The sequence below is a fragment of the Stegostoma tigrinum genome, chromosome 30 (genome assembly GCF_030684315.1).
Source record: "Stegostoma tigrinum isolate sSteTig4 chromosome 30, sSteTig4.hap1, whole genome shotgun sequence".
NCBI classification, from domain to species: Eukaryota; Metazoa; Chordata; class Chondrichthyes; order Orectolobiformes; family Stegostomatidae; genus Stegostoma; species Stegostoma tigrinum.
The window spans coordinates 4,199,717-4,219,520 of record NC_081383.1 but is presented as its reverse complement, the minus strand read 5'-3'; the positions used below and the strand labels follow the sequence as shown (position 1 = coordinate 4,219,520).

General features: G+C 45.1%; 1 protein-coding gene across 2 annotated transcripts in view; it reads left to right on the top strand.

Annotated features, from left to right (window-relative positions):
* Positions 1–19,804, top strand: part of yjefn3 (YjeF N-terminal domain containing 3) — a 132,425-nt gene that overhangs the window by 67,178 nt on the left and 45,443 nt on the right. For both annotated transcript variants that reach the window (XM_048559900.2, XM_048559899.2), the window contains exon 2: positions 11,771–11,879. In XM_048559900.2, the coding sequence (XP_048415857.1) occupies positions 11,771–11,879 (109 nt within the window). The remainder of the gene's footprint in view (positions 1–11,770; positions 11,880–19,804) is intronic.

Below are 19,804 nucleotides of genomic sequence, written 5' to 3'. Positions count from 1 at the left end.
ATCTCTTCTGAGTAACAAGTCCCGTTTGCATAGTGACAGCAAACAGCGGAGGGAGATGCAGGGGGTCAGGGGGAGGAGGGGGTGGGGGGAGGGGCGCGGTGAGTGTCATCCGTTAAACACAGAGACAAAGTGAAGAAAACAGCCCAAATGAATGGGGGTAAGGAAAGGGAACAGTGTGAGAGTGAGGGGGAGGGGAAGGCTGTGGGTGCAGCTGGAAATGCAGGAACGAAGAAAGAGAAGTAGAGGAGAACAATGACTGGACACTAATGCAGGCATGTGAACTGGAACCGAGACGAGGCCATTCAGCCCCTCCAGCTCGATACTCCATTTGACAAGGCTGTGGATGCTATGATTGGGCCTCAGCATTACCCTACTTCTGAGGTGTGGATGTTCAGTTCAACTCCCGTTTGTGTGAAGAAGTGCTTCCTGACATCACCCATGAATCTTAAGATCGTGTACTGAAGACAAAAAATGATGAAAATCAGCATAGATCAGGCAGCATCCATGGATAGGCAATAAGCTAATGTTTCAAGTCTACATGACTCTTCATCAGAGTCATCTATGCTCAAAATGTTAGCCTGCTGTTGGTCCGCAGATGCTGTCTGGCCTGCTGCGATTTCCAGCATTTTTGTTTTGAAGTAGAGATTCCAGCATCTGCAGTAACTTGCTCCTAATCTTAAGATTTGGCTCTTCATTCTTCATACTCTATCAGAGCTAATAATCTCTCTGGTTCTACTCAACCAATCATCACCTTAATTGGACCCTCTATCCTTGACAGTACAAAAGATAAGTTTGTACAACCTCATGTCCGATGTCCTCATGCACTGACCCACTAGAATTTGCTCATTTGTCTGATTTCCTGTTTACAACGTTGGGAGTGGTTCATTCGACGTTCAGCCAATGATGAAGGCAAAAAACAATCCTGGGAATCAACCGAGAGAGAAATAAATTCCTTTTGCCGGACTATTCCATGATACCATGTCCATGTTCATCCTATGAGGTAATTCTGTGTTTACATTCCCATTGGTCACAAAGCATATTGGAGTGAAAGGAGCTTTCTTCCCCCACAAGGAAGATAAGATCATCTGTCTAGACATCAAATCTTACCACAATTCTCAGCCAAAGTTATCACCAGCTCCGGGTTGTTAAAGAGTTTCCACATGCTTTGTTGCACTGTGTTTAACTATTTATTTACGAGCAGCCCTTCAGTTTTCAAGGGGTCAGTAATAAAACTGAGAGGTCCTGCACTGATTACTTTGGGTAAAGAAATCTCTCTTGATTAATTCTCAACTGGAATCTATTTGTGACTATTCTGTCATTCCACTCTGTAGTTCTGGGTTCGCTTTATCCTCCGATGTAGTCATGTCTTTAAAGACCACTCACAGATCTCTGCTTAGTCTTTTTTTGATTTGATTTATTATTGTCATATGTAACAAGATACAGCGAAAAGTATTGTTCTGCATGTTATCCAGACCAATCATACCTTACGTAAGTACCTCAGGGTAATAGAGCCCTGGAGAAAATGACTCCAACCTGTCTAGTGCTTCCTGATTGTAATAACCCCTCCATCTTGGATTCATGTAAGTTTTATTTTTTATTTTAACGATTGTTTGGGTCCCTCAAATATCTTAGACACAGATTTTTCTCCAATTGATTTTCATATAGACAGGATTCGTACTGAAACAGTTCCCCATTGGACAGGTTCCCCACGGAGATGGTTCCCTAAAGGGAGAGTTCTCCATTTGGAAGATCCCACGTTTGGTAGGATTCTGGATTCTCCATTAGGAGGATTGCCCTATGAAAAGGCTCCCAACTGAAAGGATTCCCTGTTGGGAAGGCTCTCCCATTTGGAAGACCCCCATCAGGAGAATTCCCCACGAAGACGACTTCCTATTAGAATGGTTTTCCCAGTAGAAGGGTTCCCCATTGGGAAGGTAATCCACTATGTGAAATTGCTACTTAGGGAGTGAAGGAGCAATGTAACCCCTTGTTTCCCAATGGCATTATGTGTGATTCAATGCTTTCATCTCCTGTTTTCAATATAATGGTGAAAACCGTAGAAGGTAGCACACTGATCTGCTAAATCCTAGCACAGATTCAGTGAGAGGAAGGACTTCCCCAAAAAGTTGTCCTGAGAGAGACACTGACATGGTACAGAAGTCGATGTAATATCAGTTAAAAGGGGGCAGGAGGTCCCTGAGCAGGTGGAGGAACATGACATGGGAATGTGAAAGCCTGGGAGAGAACTTGGGAGGGTTGAACATCACGGAATTGAGCCATCATGCTGGCCTTGAAAGTGCTATCCAATTAACTACCTCCCTCATTTGCGTAACATTGCGGTTTTCTCCACTTGAGGTATTCACCAAGTATTTACAAATTAAAATAGAAAGTTAAAATTTATTGTGGCGGCACGGTGGCTCAATGGTTAGGACTGCTGTCTCACAGTTCTAGGAACCCCCGTTTGATTCCACCCTTGGGTGAGTCCCTGTTGTATGTTCTCCCATATTGGCCCATAATGTCCAGGGATGTGCAGGCTGGGTGGACTAGCCATGGGAAATTCAGGGTTACAGGGAAGAGGTGGGGTGATGAGTCTGTGTGGGATGCTCTTAGGACGGTTGGGGTGGACTTGATTGGCCGATTGGCCTGCTTCCACACTATAGGGATTCTATGATTCTCAATGAACTTGTTGAGGCTGATGCTTCCTATGGCTGGGGAATCTAGAAATGGAAGTTTACAATCAGAGAATTAGGAGGCAGTCAGTGAGGGCTGAGAGAAGGAGAAATTTCTTTGTCAAAATGATTGTGAATCTTTGGGCTTCTCTGCACAGAAAACTTTGGATTCTCACTTATTGTATACATTCAAGACAGAGGTATATTGGGAATGAGAGGAACTGAAGGAATTAAGTGATATGTTGAAATTGGAGCTAAGCTAGAAAGCCTGCAAAGATTTGACTGGAGGTAGCAGACTTGAAGGGCCAAATGGCATACTCCAGGTCCAATTTATTGTGTTTTTATGGGCTTTCTCTTTGCTCTTAAACCAGCTCTCACCATCCTTTAAGCCAGCACATTCCAGATCATAACAGCTCACTGCCTTTAGACAGAGAGAAAAAAAGGTCCTTATCTCCCTTCCTGGTTCTTCTGCCAATCTGTCAACTTGAACAGTTGCACAAAACAGACATTGTCAAACTTAAGTCCACGTTAGAACTGTTCAGAATTTTAAAACAGGCCATCATTCGCTTCTGACATTACGTCAGTAACTACAACCCAAAAGTATTTCATTTGTTATCAGATGCTTTGGGCTGGCCTGTCACTGTGCAAGGGGTCAAAATAGAAAACGCCCATAGAAACACTGACATTGCAATTAGACCCCTCCAGCTGTGATGTCGCTGTAGTCCTTCAGCTCAAAGTGCAGAGAAACCAGAGAGTTTATTGACACCGCTTGGTCAGCTGAGGTGAGGGAAGGATTTAAGGTGGACTCAAACAAAGGTGGAATGGAAGGGAGGAGGCGGGACTGGAAAGGGAGCCAGGGGCTAGGTGAGAGGATTATTTGAAATTAGAGAACACGCAATGTTAAGCCCTCTGGGTTGCAGGGAGCCCAGGTGTAAGATTAAGTTTTGTTCTTCGATATTACGTTCTGAATTGCTGTGACACTGGAGGTGGCCGAGGATGGACATGTCAGAAGGGGACTTGGGGGTGGAGGGTGGGGGTTGTGAGTTGAAAATGGGCTGTCACCGGGCGGTTAGGTTGGCCGTTACGGACCAGGCGAAGACGCTTAGCAAAACGGTCACCTCGTCTATGTTTGGTCTCACTGAAGTAGACAAGACCACATGGGGAGCAGCAGATGCAATAGACTAGGTTGGAGGAGGTGCAGGTGAAGCCCGGTCTCACCCGGGAGAACTGTTCAGGGCCCTGTTTGGAGGGGAGGGAGGTGGGGTGTGGGCAGGGGTTGCAACTTTCATGGTTACAGGGGAAGGTACCCGGTGGGTTGTAGCAATGTAGCGTGAAATAAGGAATGGTGAAGGGATTGGTCCTTGCGGAAGGCAGAGAGGAATGGGCAATGCAAGATGTTCCAGGTGGTGGGGTCTATTTGGACTTGGTGGAAGTGTTTGAGAATGATACATTGGCTGTGAATGCTGGTGGGATAGATAGCGAGCAGAAAGGGGACCTTTTCTTTATTATGTTTGGAGGGGGGATTACTGCTGTGGAGCAGGGTGGAGGGCTGTCTGGATGACAGAGGTTTGAAAAAGGTGTACATCTGGGATGTTTGGAAGTGGAACATCTCTTCGTCAGAGCAGACGCAATGGAGATGAAGGAATTGGCGAAACAGGATGGCGTTTTTGCAGGACACAGGGTGGGAGGAGGTGTAGCCTAGGTAGCTATGGGAGACTGTGGGTTTATAGCAAACGTCACTCTGTAAACTGTCACCAGAAATGGAAATGGAGAGGTCAAGAAGGGGGAGGGAGGTCTCTGAGGTTGACCAAGTGAATTTGTGGGCAAGATGGAAGTGTTAGTGAAGTTGACGGACTGTTCCAGTTCAGCCTGGGTGCAGAATGCAGCACTGATGGAGTCGTCAATGTAATGGGGAACAGTACTGGTGGACGTACTGAAGAGAGACAGTTCGACATAACCAACAAACAGGCAGGCATTCAATCTAACCGAAACCAGCTACCAACTGGATTCAGCCCTCCCATTGACCAACCAGATCGTACCTACTACTGCCATTCTGCTACCCCCTCATCCCCTCTCTTTATCTGCAGCTCCCCCTACCCCCACATCCAGTCCTGAAGAAGGATAATACCTAAAACATTGACCTCCTTTCCTCTAGATGCTGCCTGGGCTGCTGCGTTCCTCTAGCCTCCTGTTTGTCTACATCAAACAAAGAATGTTTAATCAAAAGATTGTGGAAAACAACCTATAGACAACTTGGAAAGAGTCTTTAATACAGAATGTATGTCTTAAACTACAGGAACATTTAATTTAATGAAATCGTGGCTGGTTCATCGCCTAGTTTTGTCTTTAGCTCATATCCCTTAATACCGTGACTTAACAAAAAAAAAAGGACCAACCTCTGACTTGAAATTAACAACTGATCCAGTATCTACTGCCACTTGTGGAAGAGAGTTCCAAACATCATGTTCCTTTGTCTGTGGAAGCACTTCCAAACATCTCTCCTGAATGGTCTGGCCCTAATTGTCAGACGATGCTCCTAGTTCTAGAATCCCTAACAAGCGGAAACAGTTTACCCATGGCAACTTCTCCCGCTAATCGGAGAATGCTTTTGCCATCAAGATATGGTTATTGGAGGATGGTTACATAATGCAAATTACATTAATAAATTCAATCCCAGTCCCTGACAATGCTATGGTGTTTCGGCATGTTTGACAGGGAGACTCTTCCAAGCTTCAGCCATTCCACAAATTGCTGTATACTTCCATTATTTACTTATCATGTATATAAATTTGAAATATTTTGTTGCATTAAGGAATGTATACATTAAAGTAAGACAGAAACTAACTTGCAAATTCATGCCAGGACACAATTAGGAGCGGCACAGTGGCTCAGCGGTTAGCACTGCTGCCTCACAGCTCCAGGGGCCTGGATTCGATTCGACCCTCGGGCAGTTGTCTGCGTGGAATTTACACATTACCTTGTGTCTGTATGGGTTTCCTCTGGATGCTCCCGTTTCCAGCTACAGTCCAAAAACGTGCAGATTCGGTGGATTGGCCAAGTTAAATTGTCCATAGTTTCTAGGGATGTGCAGGCTAGGTGGGTTAGCCGTGGGAAATGCAGGGTCACGGGGTCTGGGTCTCGGTGGGATACTCTTCAGAGGTTTGGTATGCATGGGCCAAATAGCCTGCTTCCATGCTGTAAGAATTCTATGGTTCTACCCATTCCTCTGGCCCTACTTTTCCTGAAAACTACTCTATGTCTTTGTAGCATCAACCTTGGCTTCATGAGTATCCCTTTCACCTCTGATTAAGAAGCTCATGGGCCTAGAGTCCGTCCCCAGCTCAGAATTTGAGCAGAGGCTGTGAACTGACACTTGCTGTGCAGTGCTGAAGGAGTGCCGCATTGGCTGAGGTGCTGTCTTTCAGGTGAACTGTCTCACAGCGTTATTGTTAAGAAGATCGAGGGGAGATCTTCTCAGTGTCCTGGCCAATATTTATCCTTTATCCAAGACGCTCCAGTCACGAATGAACAACTGTGTGCAATTGGTAGCTGCATTTCCTACAATAGTACACTTCAAACGGTACTTTGCTGGCCATAAACCCTGTGAGATGGTGAAAGACTGTATAGAAATGCAAGTCTTCATTTCCACTCCCCATGTGCTGCACCACAGGAGAATGTTTTAATCATGAAAAAAAGGAAAAGAATTGGCTTGGCAATGGATGGCAGAAGGTGATAAAAGGCAAGGTGTCTTGCTGAGGACAAGATGGGGGCAGTAACTGACAGATCATCACAAGGATCTATTCCTGGTGCTCTAAAGTATTCATAAAAATCACACTCATAAGATGCAAAGAAGACTAGCTTAGTGCACTGAAACCTTGGATCTGGAACAATGCTGAGGCTGGAGCCTTTTTCACATTTATCCTTTCATGTGAAAAGTATGTCAATGGCTTCGGATGACATCACGAAAAGCAGCAAACACTAATTATTAAATACTGGAAAATATCAGCCTGTAATTTTCAGATTCAAAGTTCAGCACAATTCACATAAGCTGTAAACTGGGGGCTGCTGGAAAATGGGCTGATGCATTTTTGGAATTCCCTACCCCAGGGTTTCATTGGAAAGTCAGTCTTTGAGTAGATTCAAGACAGAGATTGACAGGTTTTTTTTCTCACTAATGATGTCAAGGGATACAGGGATGATGGAGGAAAATGAGATTACAAGCTGTAGAGCTGGATGAACACAGCAGGCCAAGCAGCATCAGAGAAGCAGGCAAGCTGACGTTTCGGGCCTAGTTCCTTCTTCAGAAATGGGGGAGGGGAAGGTGATTCTGAAAAAAAAAGGGAGAGAGCGGGAGGCAGAAAGAAGATGGATAGAAGAGAAGATTGGTGGAAAGGAGGCAGACAGGTCAAGGAGGCAGGGTTGGAGCCAGTAAAGGTAAGTGTAGGTGGGGAGATAGGGAGGGGATAGGCCAGTCCAGAGAGGACGGACAGGTCAAGATGGCGGGATGAGGCTGGTAGATAGGAGATGGGGGTGGGGCTTGAGGTGGGAGGAGTGGATAGGTGGGAGGAAGGACAGGTTAGGGAGGCGGGTACAAGCTGGGCTGGTTTTGCAATGAGGTTGGGAGGAGAGATTTTGAAGCTTGTGAAGCCCACATTGATACCATTGGCGTACAGGGTTCCCAGGCAAAATATGAGATGCTGTTCCTGCAACCGTTGAGTGGCATCATTGTGGCACTGCAGGAGGCCCAGGATGGACATGTCATTCAAGGAGTGGAAGCGGGTGTTGAAATGGTTTGCGACTGGGAGGTGCAGTTGTTTAGTGCGAACATGCTGTCCCCAAGCCTCCGCTTGGTTTCCCCGATGTACGGGAGGCCACATCGGAAACAGTGGATGCAGTAGACCACATTAGCAGATGTGCAGGTGAACATCTGCTTGATGTGGAAGGTCTTCTTGGGGCCTGGCATGGGGGAGGGAAAAATGTCTTTGGTGGTGGGGTCGGTTTGCAGATGGTGAAAGTGTCAGAGGATGATGCGTTGGATCTGGAGGATGGTGGGGTGGTACGTGAGGACGAGGGGGATTCTGTTTTGGTTGTTATGGCGGGGAACAGGTGTGAGGGATGAGTTGTGGGAAATGCAGGTGACACGGTCAAGGGTGTTCTTGACCACTGTGGAGGGGAAGTTGCAGTCCTTGAAAAACGAGGATATCTAGGAGTTAACCATTAACCATTGTGCCACTCCTGAGGTCTTACAGGACCAACAGGAGGGATCTGTGTACTATTAGTACGTGTTCCTGCAAAACATGAGTACAAACAACTGAGGAGATTGAAACAGAAACTGAAAATTACTACTGTGCTTCTTCTCAGCTACGGCTTTCCAGTGAAAGGAGGCAATCACAGCAGAAAGAAAGCAAATTAGCTGCGCCAGCCCCAAATACGAACATATGCCATCATTCAATAAACTCAGAAAAGAAAGGCACCACAGGTCCCCCAGCAGTGGTAATGGTGGTAGGGGATGGTTTTGTAGTGGTGTTGGGGAGGGGGGGGGGTTTATCCCACACGTGTCAGTGCGGAGCATTCACAAACCCCTGCACCTGAAAGCCGAGGAGATGGGGATGAAAGCATTTTGCAGGCTGTGCATTCTGACGTTCTGTGGCTGTATCGCAGCAGATAATGAAGGGCGCCAAGGGTTCGTGGAGCTCATTGCCACCTGCAATGGAACAGTTGTAAAGATAACGACCAGAAAGGTCTTGCACACAGCAGAATGAGGAAGACCTGTCACGCAGGATGCTCCTCACTAGGTAGAGGGGGCTGCTGGGCAAAACATCAACAGCACAATAAGGGACCAGGCGCAGCCTGGCCAGGCGAAGGGAAAACCAACGTCTCATTCCAGATATTTTTCCACTCAGGAGCTCTTCCACACAACAGAGTCTCCCAGCAGCTGAACTTGTCTTGTTGGAGTTAAGGAGAAAGAGAAGGAATCATCAAAACCAAGAGGATCTGAGACATGAAAGCCCCTTTTTAAAATTGATCTTGTGGGCTGTTTTTACAGTCAGCAACCATTTCTCCCCAGCCCCATGAAACCTCTCTATCAGATCTATGTAAATATTAGGTGTTAATCATCTTCTCTAGAATGTTCTGAATACTTGCTTCACTTACATTCTACGCCTCTGTACGGTTATTTTTGTCCTGTCTTAATTACAAAATTATTTCTAACCAAACACTGATTGATTAAATCTTCCCTCCACAGCCTACAGTCACTTAAAAACTAAGATAAACTTAGGTCTTTTTCTCTTGTTCTATTCAACTCACTGATTTTCTAATGTATGTGTCTCGGCCCTGCTCCTCAGTTTTCCAGCTTCTGCCAGTTTAATTACCATATAACCATCCTGTGCGTGGCAACCCACACAGGCTTCTTTAAACCCCCTGCCCAAACCTGCCACCTCCACTGCCCAGAAAGCAGTACATACCTCTCCGAGCTCCTGCCTGTGATATAATTACACTTCAAGGACTGGGATAACTGACAACTACAAGGCACAAGTCAGACATTTGATAGAATATTCCCCATTTGCCTGAATGAATGCAGCTCCACTTACACCATCCGACCTATTTGATTGGCACCATATCCACAAACATTCACTCCTTCCACCACCGTTGCTCAGTAGCAGCAGTGTGTGCTATCGACAAGATGCACTGCACAAATTCACCAAAGTTTCATAGACAACACCTTCCAAGCCCACGGCCACTTCCATCCAGAAGGACAAGGGTATCTTGATACATAGGAATATCCACCTCTGCAAGATTCCCTTCAAGCCACTCACCATCCTGACTTGGAAATATATCAACATTCCTTCAGCATTGCTGGGTCAAAATCCTGGAATTCCCCACCGAGATTTACCAACCGTACATAGTCTGCAGCAGGTCAAGAAGGCAGCTCGCTACCACTTTCTCAAGGGGAAACTAGGGATGGACAATAAATGCTGGAACAGCCAGCAATGCATCACACCCCATGAATGAATAATAAAGAAAATCATCTGGCTTGTACATCATTCTCCTGATGACAATGAACCTTCACCTTATCTTTGTCAATGACTCCACATTGATCCCGTGAACTGTTCCCTAACCTGAACTATAATTCCTCCAGAACACTAGAGCCCACATCCTATCCCACTAAGTCCCACTCTCCATCCCTCTCCTGTTCTCAACAACTTCTATCCTCAATCCATCACATTTAATACTGTAATTTGGTAGCATCAGATATGAATATTTGAGGTTTTCTGTCTTGCTGTCATCAGGATAATTTGCAAAAATACCAAGAAACAGGAAAATTGACTTTTGTACTCTATGACAGGAGAGTGATAATTGTTTGGCAAGTGGAATCTGATTGGTTGAGGTGTTACCATGGAAAATGCAACATTAACGATTGACAGTTAACTGCCAGGCTTTGTTCAGATTTTAAACAAGGCAAGTTGACTATGATTGGTCAAGGCATTGATTTAAGAAATGAATCAGTGTATGGTTGTCACCTATTTTGTTAAAATGAAATGAGCTCAGTGCAAATACATGTTTTTCTTGTCTGCAGGATCAGGGCCCTGTGTACTAATATGTAGCATCTAAATTGCCAGGGTGCCTTACAGTGAATCTTACTAACAATCCTAAATTGGTTGTCAGCTTTAGTCTTCATACACTCCTATTTCACAAACGTTTTCTAACTGCAGAACCATACTGAATATTGGACACAGTGCTTTGAGTTTGCGAGCAAGGGTTGGTTGGGTACACTGAGTACTTTGCCTGTTGTGAGCATCCAAAGGGATACACAGGGTTTGCATGTATCAAACAACATAACATTCAACACAAGGCCTTTATTGAAAAAGGAGCTTAAGACGTTGGCGTACAGTGTATGCATGTTTCATGGCTGATGTCAAATGAATGCAGCAAAGCAAAAAGGGTATTTTTCAAGGAATGCAACTCCCCCCTCGCAGTGGTCGAGAACGCCCTCGACCGTGTCTCCCGCATTTCCTGCAACTCATCCCTCATACCTCCTCCCCACAGTAACAACCAAAACAGAATCCCCTTCATCCTCACGTACTACCCCACCAACCTCCGGATCCAACGCATCAACCTCCGACACATCCGCCATCTGCAATCCGACCCCACCGCCAAAGACACTTTTCCCTTCCTACCCTTATCTGCCTTCCGGAGGGACCACTCTCTCCCTGACTCCCTTGTCTGCTCCACACTACCCACTAGCCTCACCACCCCTGACACTTTTCCCTGAAACTGCAGGAAGTGTTACACCTGCCCTGCACCTCTCCCCTCACCCCATGCCAGGCCTCAAGAAGACCTTCCACATCAAGCAGATGTTCACCTGCACATCTGCTAATGTGGTATATTGCATCTGCTGCTCCTGATGTGTCCTCCTGTACATCGGGGAAACCAAGCAGAGGCTTGGGGACCACTTTGCAGAACACCTCCGCTCGGTTCGCAATAAACAACTGCACCTCCCAGCTGCGAACCATTTCAAAGTCCCCTCCTACTCCTTAGACGGCATGTCCATCCTGGGCCTCCTGCTGTGCCACAACGATGCCACCCGAAGGCTGCAGGAGCAGCATCTCTGGCTCGGTGGGCAGGCAGCGGAGGTGGTGAGAATCTGACTGGTGCCAACCCATTGAATATCTGCCGTTCCCAACACTTGTGGAGAGGGGAAATTCCATCATCAGGAATGTGTTTTTTATTTGTTCAGTGCGTCGCTGGGCAGGCAGCATTTATTGTGCATCCCAAATTTCCCAGAGGACAGTTAAGAGTCATCTACATTGTCTGGATTCACATGTAGGCCAGGCCAGGTAAGGATGGCAGTTTCCTTCCCTGAAGGACATTAGTGAACCGGATGGGTTTTTCCTGACAAGGACAATGGATTCATGGTCATCATTAGATACTTAATTCCAGATATTTTACTGAATTCAAATTCCACCATCTGCTGTGGTGGGATTCGCACCTGGGACCCCAGAATATTATCTGACTCTCTGGATTAGCAGTCCAGTGATATTATCACTTGGCCATTGCCTCCGCATGTTCTCACTGTCTCCCCCGCGTTGTGTTTTCCACAGTAAAGAAGAGGCGAAGGCCCTGGAGGGTGAACTCTATGAAGAATACAGATTTGGACAGCAGCAACTGATAGAGATATCTGGGCACAGCTGTGCCATGGCAATAGCGAAGGTTGGTAACTCACTGACACCCTCATCCAAATCTCTGACCTCCCTACCAAACCATGCAGACTGGTTCAACCCTACACAATGCATGACAGAGGCATGAAGTGGGTGAGGTGCTGGAAGACTGGAGAGTGGCTAATGTGGTGTCATTATTTAAGAAAAGTATTAAGGAAAAGCCAGAGAACTATAGAGCAGTGAGTCTGAGCTCAGTGGTGGGTAAGTTGTTGGAGGGGATTCTGAGGGATAGGATTTACATGCATTTGGAAAGGTGAGCACTGAGTAGGGATAGTTAACATGGCTTTGTACATGGGAAATTGTGTTTCACTAACTTGATTGAGTTTTTTGAAGAAGTGACAAAGAAGATTGTTGAAGGCAGGGCAGTGAACATTGTCTATATGGGCTTCATCAAAAGGTTCAATGAGGTTCAGCATGGTAGTCTAGTTAACAAGGTTGGATCACATTGGAGAGCTAGTCAATTGGATACAAAATTTACTTGAAGGTAGGAGACAGAGAGTGGTGGTAGAGAGTTATTTTTCAGACTGGACGCCTTTGGCCAGTGGTATGCTGCAAGGATCAGTGCTGGGTCTACTGCTTTTCATCATTTATGTAAATGATTTAGATGTGAACAGAGGAGGAATGGTTAGTAAGTTTGCAGATGACACCAGAACTGGAGGTGTAGTGGACAGCAAGAAGGTTACCTCAGAGTACAATGGGAGCTTGATCAGGTGGCCAATGGTTTGACGGGTGACAGACTGAGTTTAATTTGGGTAAATGTGAGGCGTTGCATTTCAGTAAGGCAAACCAGGGCAGGACTTATAATGGTAAGCACCTGGGGAGAGCTGCCAAACAAAGAGACATTGGGATGCAAGTGCATGGCTCCTTCAAAATGGAGTTGCAGCCAGATAGGGTGGTGAAACTGCATTTATCATGTTTGTTTTCATTGGTCAGTGTATTGAGTATAGGTGTTGGGGGGGTCATGTTGCAACTGTACGGGACTTTGGTGAGGCCACTTTTGGAATACTGTGTTCAGTTCTGGTCTCTCTGCTATAGGAAAGATGTTTATAAACGTGAAAGTGTTTAGAAAAGATTTATAAAGATATTGCCACTGTTGGTGGGTTTGAGCTATAGGGAGAGGCTGCGTAGGCTGGGACTATTTTCCTTGGAGCATCTGAGAGGTGATGTTGTAGGGGTTTATAAAACCATGAAGGTCATGGATAGGGTGAATAACCAAGGTCTTTTTCCCAGGGTAGACGAGTCAAGAACTAGAGGTCATAGGTTTAAGGTGAGAGGGGAAAGTTTTAAAAGGGGCGGCTACTTTTTCACACAGAGGGTGGTGCGTGTATGGAATGAGCTGCCAGAGGAAGTGGTGGAGGCTGGTACAATGACAACACTTAAAAGGCATCTGGATGGGCATATGAATAGGAAGGGTTAAAAAAAATATGGGTCAAATGGTGGCAAATGAGACTACATTAGTTTATGATATCTGACGGGCGTGGGCAAGTTGAACTGTTTCTGTGCAGTGTAACTTTATGGTTCTGTGAAGCGTGGCTTCAATACACAGCCTTTACTCACTGCTCCTACCCTGCCACACAAAGGCTTGGGCAGAGAGCTCACAGCAGAGAGGGGCAAGGCTGGCATCAACCCCAGGGTCCCTAGCTGCCAGTGATCTATCAACTGGAGAATTTATCTGATTCTGCCTCACTGCTGAGGAAAAGTGGCAATTTTGTTTTAACGTTCCATTTCAAGGGACCAAACATTGCAGACTATTTCCAAGTTTTTTTCAGTCGCTCACAAGATGTAGTTTGGACCACCACTTGTTGCCGAGAAGGCAGTTAAGAATCAGCCACGTTGCTCTGGAGTCATGTGTAGACCAGACCAGGTCAGATTTCCTTCCCTAAAGGGCATTAGTGAACCAGATGTGCTTTTAAAGGCAATTGATAATGGTTACATGGTTGTCAATAAATTTGTAATTCCAGGGTTTTATTGAATTCAAATTTCACTGCCTGCCTGAGCAGCATTCAAACCCATGATCCCGAAATATCAAAACAAAACAAATAATCGTCGATGCTGGAAACAAAATCAGAAATTGCGAGGCAGACTCAGCATCTGTGGAGAGAAAAACAGAGCTAAGATTTCAAATCTAGTCAGTCTTCTTTCCAGTTCTGACAAAAAAAATCACTGGAGTGGTTTGCGTGTGGAGTGAACTTCTGAGGAAATGATGATGTGAGCACAGTTACAATGTTCAAAAGCCACTTGGATAAGTACATGAGTAGGAAAAGTTTGGAATGATATGAGCCAAAAGCAGGCAGATTTGACTAGTTTAGTTTGGGATTATGTTTGACATGGACTCGTTGGACTGAAAGATCTGTTTCTGTGCTGTATGACTCTATGACTTAAAACCTTAATTCTGCTTTCTCTCCACCAACGCTGCCAGACCTGCTGAGTTTCTTCAGCAATCTCTGTGTTTACTTCTATTTCTATTCCCTTGGTTTCAACATTAGTCTTGGGTTTCAGCTCCATTACCACTGTACCACTGCCTTCCCAATGAGGGAAGGGGTGTAAATGCTCACTCAACAATGACCAAATTAGCCAAACACAAAACTCAAAAATAACGTTTTCAAAGCATTTTCTTTCAAAGAAGTAAATAAACTCTTCAACTAGTTTCAAATGTAACATGAATGTTCATGTAACACTGAGGTATCTTCATTTTTATACAGGATTGATATATGTGATATCCTGGCATTCTACTGTGTGTGCATTGTAGCACTGAGACAGTCCTGATACGCATATTAATTTGGGATTAATTAGATAGTAATTGCTGTGGACGTGGAGAGATTATAGATCAGCAGATGCTTGTAAATGATTGCCTCCAGATAAAGACAAGCCAGTGTCATGTGTCATGACTGTGATCAATTAGGCTGACACAGGGTATAAACAACATCGATATAATTGGGAGTAGAAATACAAATCACCACAAGAAGAGATGTGGGCTGACAGGGCCACGAAAAGGAGCAAGTCATGAGGCACAGAAACAGAAATTGCTGCAAAAGCTCAGCAGGTCTGGCAGTATCTGTGGACAGAAATCAGAATCAGTGCCTCAGGTCTGGTGACGGAAGCTCTGATTTCTCTCTGCAGATGCAGCCAGACCTGCTGAACATTTCCAGCAATTTCTGCTTTTGTTTCTGATTTACAGCATCCGCAGTTTTGTTTTGGTTTTTAAACCATGAGGCACTGTTGCCTTTCATTGAAAAGCAGCGAAGGTCCAATAATTGTCTATAAAATTTGGGATAAACCACAATTGGCAATGCCATAAGAATAAACATGTAAAAGCCTGAACTACAAATAGGAGTATGAGTAGGCCACTCATCCCCGAAGGCACTTTAGAGTCAACCACATAAGACCATAAGACATAGCGACAGAAGTGGGCCTCACAGCCCTTTAAGTTAAGACAATTGGATAAGTGCATGAATAGGTAAGGTTTAGAGTGTTATGGGCCAAATGCAAACAAATGAGACCAGTTTAGCTTGGGAGCATGGTCAGCATGGACTGCCTGGACCGTACTGTTTCTATTTCCATGCTGTATGATTCTGAGTTTCCTCCACTGTTGGATAAGATCACGGCTGATCTGATATTCCTCAACTCCACTTTCCTGCCCTTCTCCCATAGAACTCCACTCCCTTACGGGTTAAAAATCTGTCTGACTCAGCCTTGAATATATTTAATGTCCCAGCTTTGATAGCCTGTGTGATAAGGAACTCCACAGATTCATCACCCTCCAAAAGAAGACAAGTCCTCCTCATCTCAGTCTTAAAGATGCAAACATCATCTGGGATGATGCCCGCTGATCCAAAACTCTCCCATAAGGGGAAACGAACCTTTCTGTATCTACCGTGTCAATCCCCCAGCCCCTACCCCTTAAGAATCTTGTTTGTTTCAATGAAGTCTCCTCTCATTCTTCTAAACTCCCAGGCTTGGAGTCACAGCTGTTGGACATCAGGTAAAGATGGTGGATTTCCTTCCATAAAAATAAACCAGATAGTTTATTTTTATGGCAATCAACTGTGTTCATTATTAAGCTAGCATTGTCTTCCAGGTTTTTATTGAATTCAAATTTCATCATCTGCTATGTTGGGATTCCAACCCATTACCCAGGGCAACAGTGCCTCATGGTTTAAAAACCAAACAAAAACTGCGGATGCTGTAAATCAGAAACAAAAGCAGAAATTGCTGGAAATGTTCAGCAGGTCTGGCTGCATCTGCAGAGAGAAATCAGAGCTTCCGTCACCAGACCTGAGGCACTAATTCTGATTTCTCTCCACAGATACTGCTGGATTACGGATCCAGTAACATATCCACCTCCCCCTTTTATAAAAATGGTTGGGCATCAGGGAATCATGGAATGTCCTACAGTGTAGAAAAAAGGCCATTCAGCCAATCTAGTCTGCACCAAACCACTGAAGAGCATCCCACCCAGGCCACACCCTATCCCCATAACCCAGCATTTCCCATGGCCAATCCACTTAACCTGCACATCTTTGGACTGTAGGAGAAAACCAGGACACCCAGAGGAAACCCACACAGACACAGGGAAAACGTGCCAACTCCACATAGACACCCGAGGGTGGAATCACTGTGCCATCAGGCCAGCCCATGGCAAAAATGTGAGGAAGACTATCAGTTTAAGACAGCAATGATAAATCCAATCAGGAATGTCTCACAAGTGTCTTTGTGCAGTAGTGAAAACGTAGTGAACCTGCTCCCACAGGGAACTGTTGAAGGGAACAGCACTGATTCGCTGAAGAGGAAACTAAATAAATAAATAAGGGAGAAGGGGATGGAAAGATATAAAGATATATCACAGGATGTCTGCTGGGAGTTGACAGAATAGAGGCCTCAGGTCATAGCCAGCTGATATAAAAACATAGGAAATGGGGAAAGTGGGACCTTCAGTTTTTACATCAATCAGATCATGGTGAGTCTGCTGCATCAGGTCTGCCCTCTCACACTATCCCCATATCCCTCAATTCCTTTAATGTCCAAAACCCGTGTTCTGGTTGTGCTCAATGACTGAGGGCCCACAGCTCCCTGGGGCAGATTGATAAATCTTTGAGTGAAAGTGTGTCTCTCCATCCCAGTCCTAAACGGCCGATCAGTAATTCTGAGATGGTATCTCCGCATTTCTACACTCTCCAGCCATTGGAAATAACCTGTCTGCAGCTACCTTGCTTAGATTGACAGCTATTAATCCCCGCTCCCTTGTTTCACAGCATTAAAATTCATTATCTAATCCAAGTAGCTCCCAGTCTCTGAATGCAGAAAAAGAAATAAACAGAAAAAGAAATAAATAATGCCATAAAGAGGCCATTCATCCCATCATGGGGTTGAATCAGCCCCAAATTTCTTGTCAGTTCTGATGAAAAGTCATATTGGACTCAATAAAGATGCTGCCAGACCTGCTGAGTTTCTCCAGCAATGTGTTGTTTTTTGTCTGCCACCTTTACAAATGTTTAATTAAAGCTTGTTACATCCACTGAGACCTGTTTTTCCTTGGCTTGACCTATGTTTCTAAACACATCTTGGCATGGAAACATCACTGTGTTCCTGTTAGCTGGAGCTATATCCTTGCATGTTCTTTCCATTATACCAGTTAAGAGAACAGGTTGTCTGACCTTAACTAAAGAATTTAAACAATAGCTGTTTTCCAATCATCTGGTTCTAGCCTCACGTTTAATGAGCTGCAAACTATTTCAGCCATGGTTCCCAATATTCCTACCTTTGTTTCTTTGATAATTATTGGATGCATTCCGCCTGAATATTCCAATTATTACAGTGACCATTTTACGATTTCTTTCTTTCATTTCATGACCTTCCTTCTCGACAGTGCCCAGACTTGCTGTGATCATTACTTCACCCTCATGGCAGCTCTCCAGGGCTGAGCTAGGCATCCAGTGCCAACGATCTTGGACCTTTTGTGGATTTTTCTACTAAATCTGATCCTTTCCTGACCCACCATGTCACCCCCGGTATCACCCAGCCTTCCACTCTGCCACATAACTAACAGTGGAGCGACTGAGTTTCAGTCAGAGAGGAAGATCTTGCATTTCCGTACCTCCTTCCAAGACCTCAGGGTATCCTAAAGTTCTTTATGACAACAACAATTTGCATTTATATAGCTCCCTTAAATTTTATGAAATGTTCAAAGGAATTTCACAGGAGTGATTATCAAAGCATGGCACTGAGCTGCCTCAGGAAAAATTCAGTCAGACAATCAATAATTTGGTCAAAGAGGTAGATTTTAATCATAGAATCCCTGCTGTGCAGGAAGAGGCTATTTGGCCCACTAAGTCTGTACTAATCCTCCAAAGAGCACTCCACCCAGACCAAACACCCCAACCTATTCCCGCATTTCCCATGGCTAACCCACCTAGCCTGCATATTCCTGGACACGACAGTCAATTTCCCATGGCCAATCCACCTAATCTGCACATCCTTGGACTGTGGGAGGAAACCAGAGCACCCAGAGGAAACCCACACAGGACGGGGAGAATGCCCAAACTCCACACAGTCATCCAAGGCTGAAATTGAACCCTAATCCCTGGTGCTGTGAGGCAGCAGTGCTAACCACTGAGCCACCCTTTGAGGAGAGTCTTAAAGGAGGAACGCAAGCTTGTGGGGTGAAGAGGTGCAGAGACAGCACTGCAGAGTCTGGGGTCAGGTGGCTGAAGGCAGTAATGGTGGAACGATTGATCTGAGGAATGCAAAAGAGGCTAAATTAGAGGAGCACAAAGATCTGGCAGCATTATGGAGCTGGAAGACTTTCCAGAGATAGGGAATGATGAGGATATTGCAGTATTCATCAAGTATAATCATTTTGTTAATGTCAGAATTGAGAAAACCAATTTGCACACAGTAAATGCCCCATACAGACTACGGCCAGGTAACTTGTATTGGTCGGTGAGGGTAGTTAAAGGATTACATTAGAGATACCTCCTCTGTGCCAAAGGGCATGTGAGATATTTTAACGTTCACCAAACAGAACTGTTGGCTTAACATCTCAGCTGGAGGCCAGCTTTCCTAACACTCATGCACTGTTTGCAGCCTAGATTATGTTGTCAAGTCTCTGGAGGGGAACTGAACCCACTATCCACTTGATCCAGAGATGCTAATCATTGGGCCATGGCTGGCTGATTAATACTGAATTCAGGAGCTCTACCCCTCATTAATATGCTCTGGGAAATTAAGGTCTATTGAGTCTTTCTGTTTTAGAGACCCTTTGTCCTGTTGAAACATCCTTTAGCTACCTGAACTTTGTTAACAAGGAAAGGTTTTGGTCATGTGGTTATGTACAGAGAGGATCTTTCTGTTTGTGGGGAAAAGCCTAATCAGACACCACTGAATTAAGATAGTCATCAAGAAATGCAATTAGATTTCATTATCCAGAGAGCAGCGAAATGTGGAATCCAGGGAGTGGTCAATGCCAACAGAACATACACATTGGGGGAACGAGGTAAACACGTGAGGGTTTTGAATAGGCGCATGGACCATATGAAAGCTGAAAACTTACAGACAGGCTGGGACCAAAACGTGCCCGAATCCTTGAATGCCTTTCCAACTCTTCGGGAACCTGTGGGTTTTCCCTCTCCGTCGAGCGTTGAAAATACCTTGGAATTGGGGATGGGCACTGCGGATGCTACAGCCTTGATGCCTTCGTTGCCTGAATAAGAGAATGAATTTTGCCCAAGATGCTGTGGGCGCAAGAGTTGAGCTCCTGTTTGTTATTTGTCTCATGTTTCAGAGACAGAGTTGGCGGAATCTGACCCCAGGAGGAGCTACAAGAAAAACACCAGCCTATGTCCACATAGTCAGAGGGGGAGGGACGTAGTGATTTTGATTATGTCAGCCAGGTCAGAGTTCCCCGTTTGTGGCCGTTAA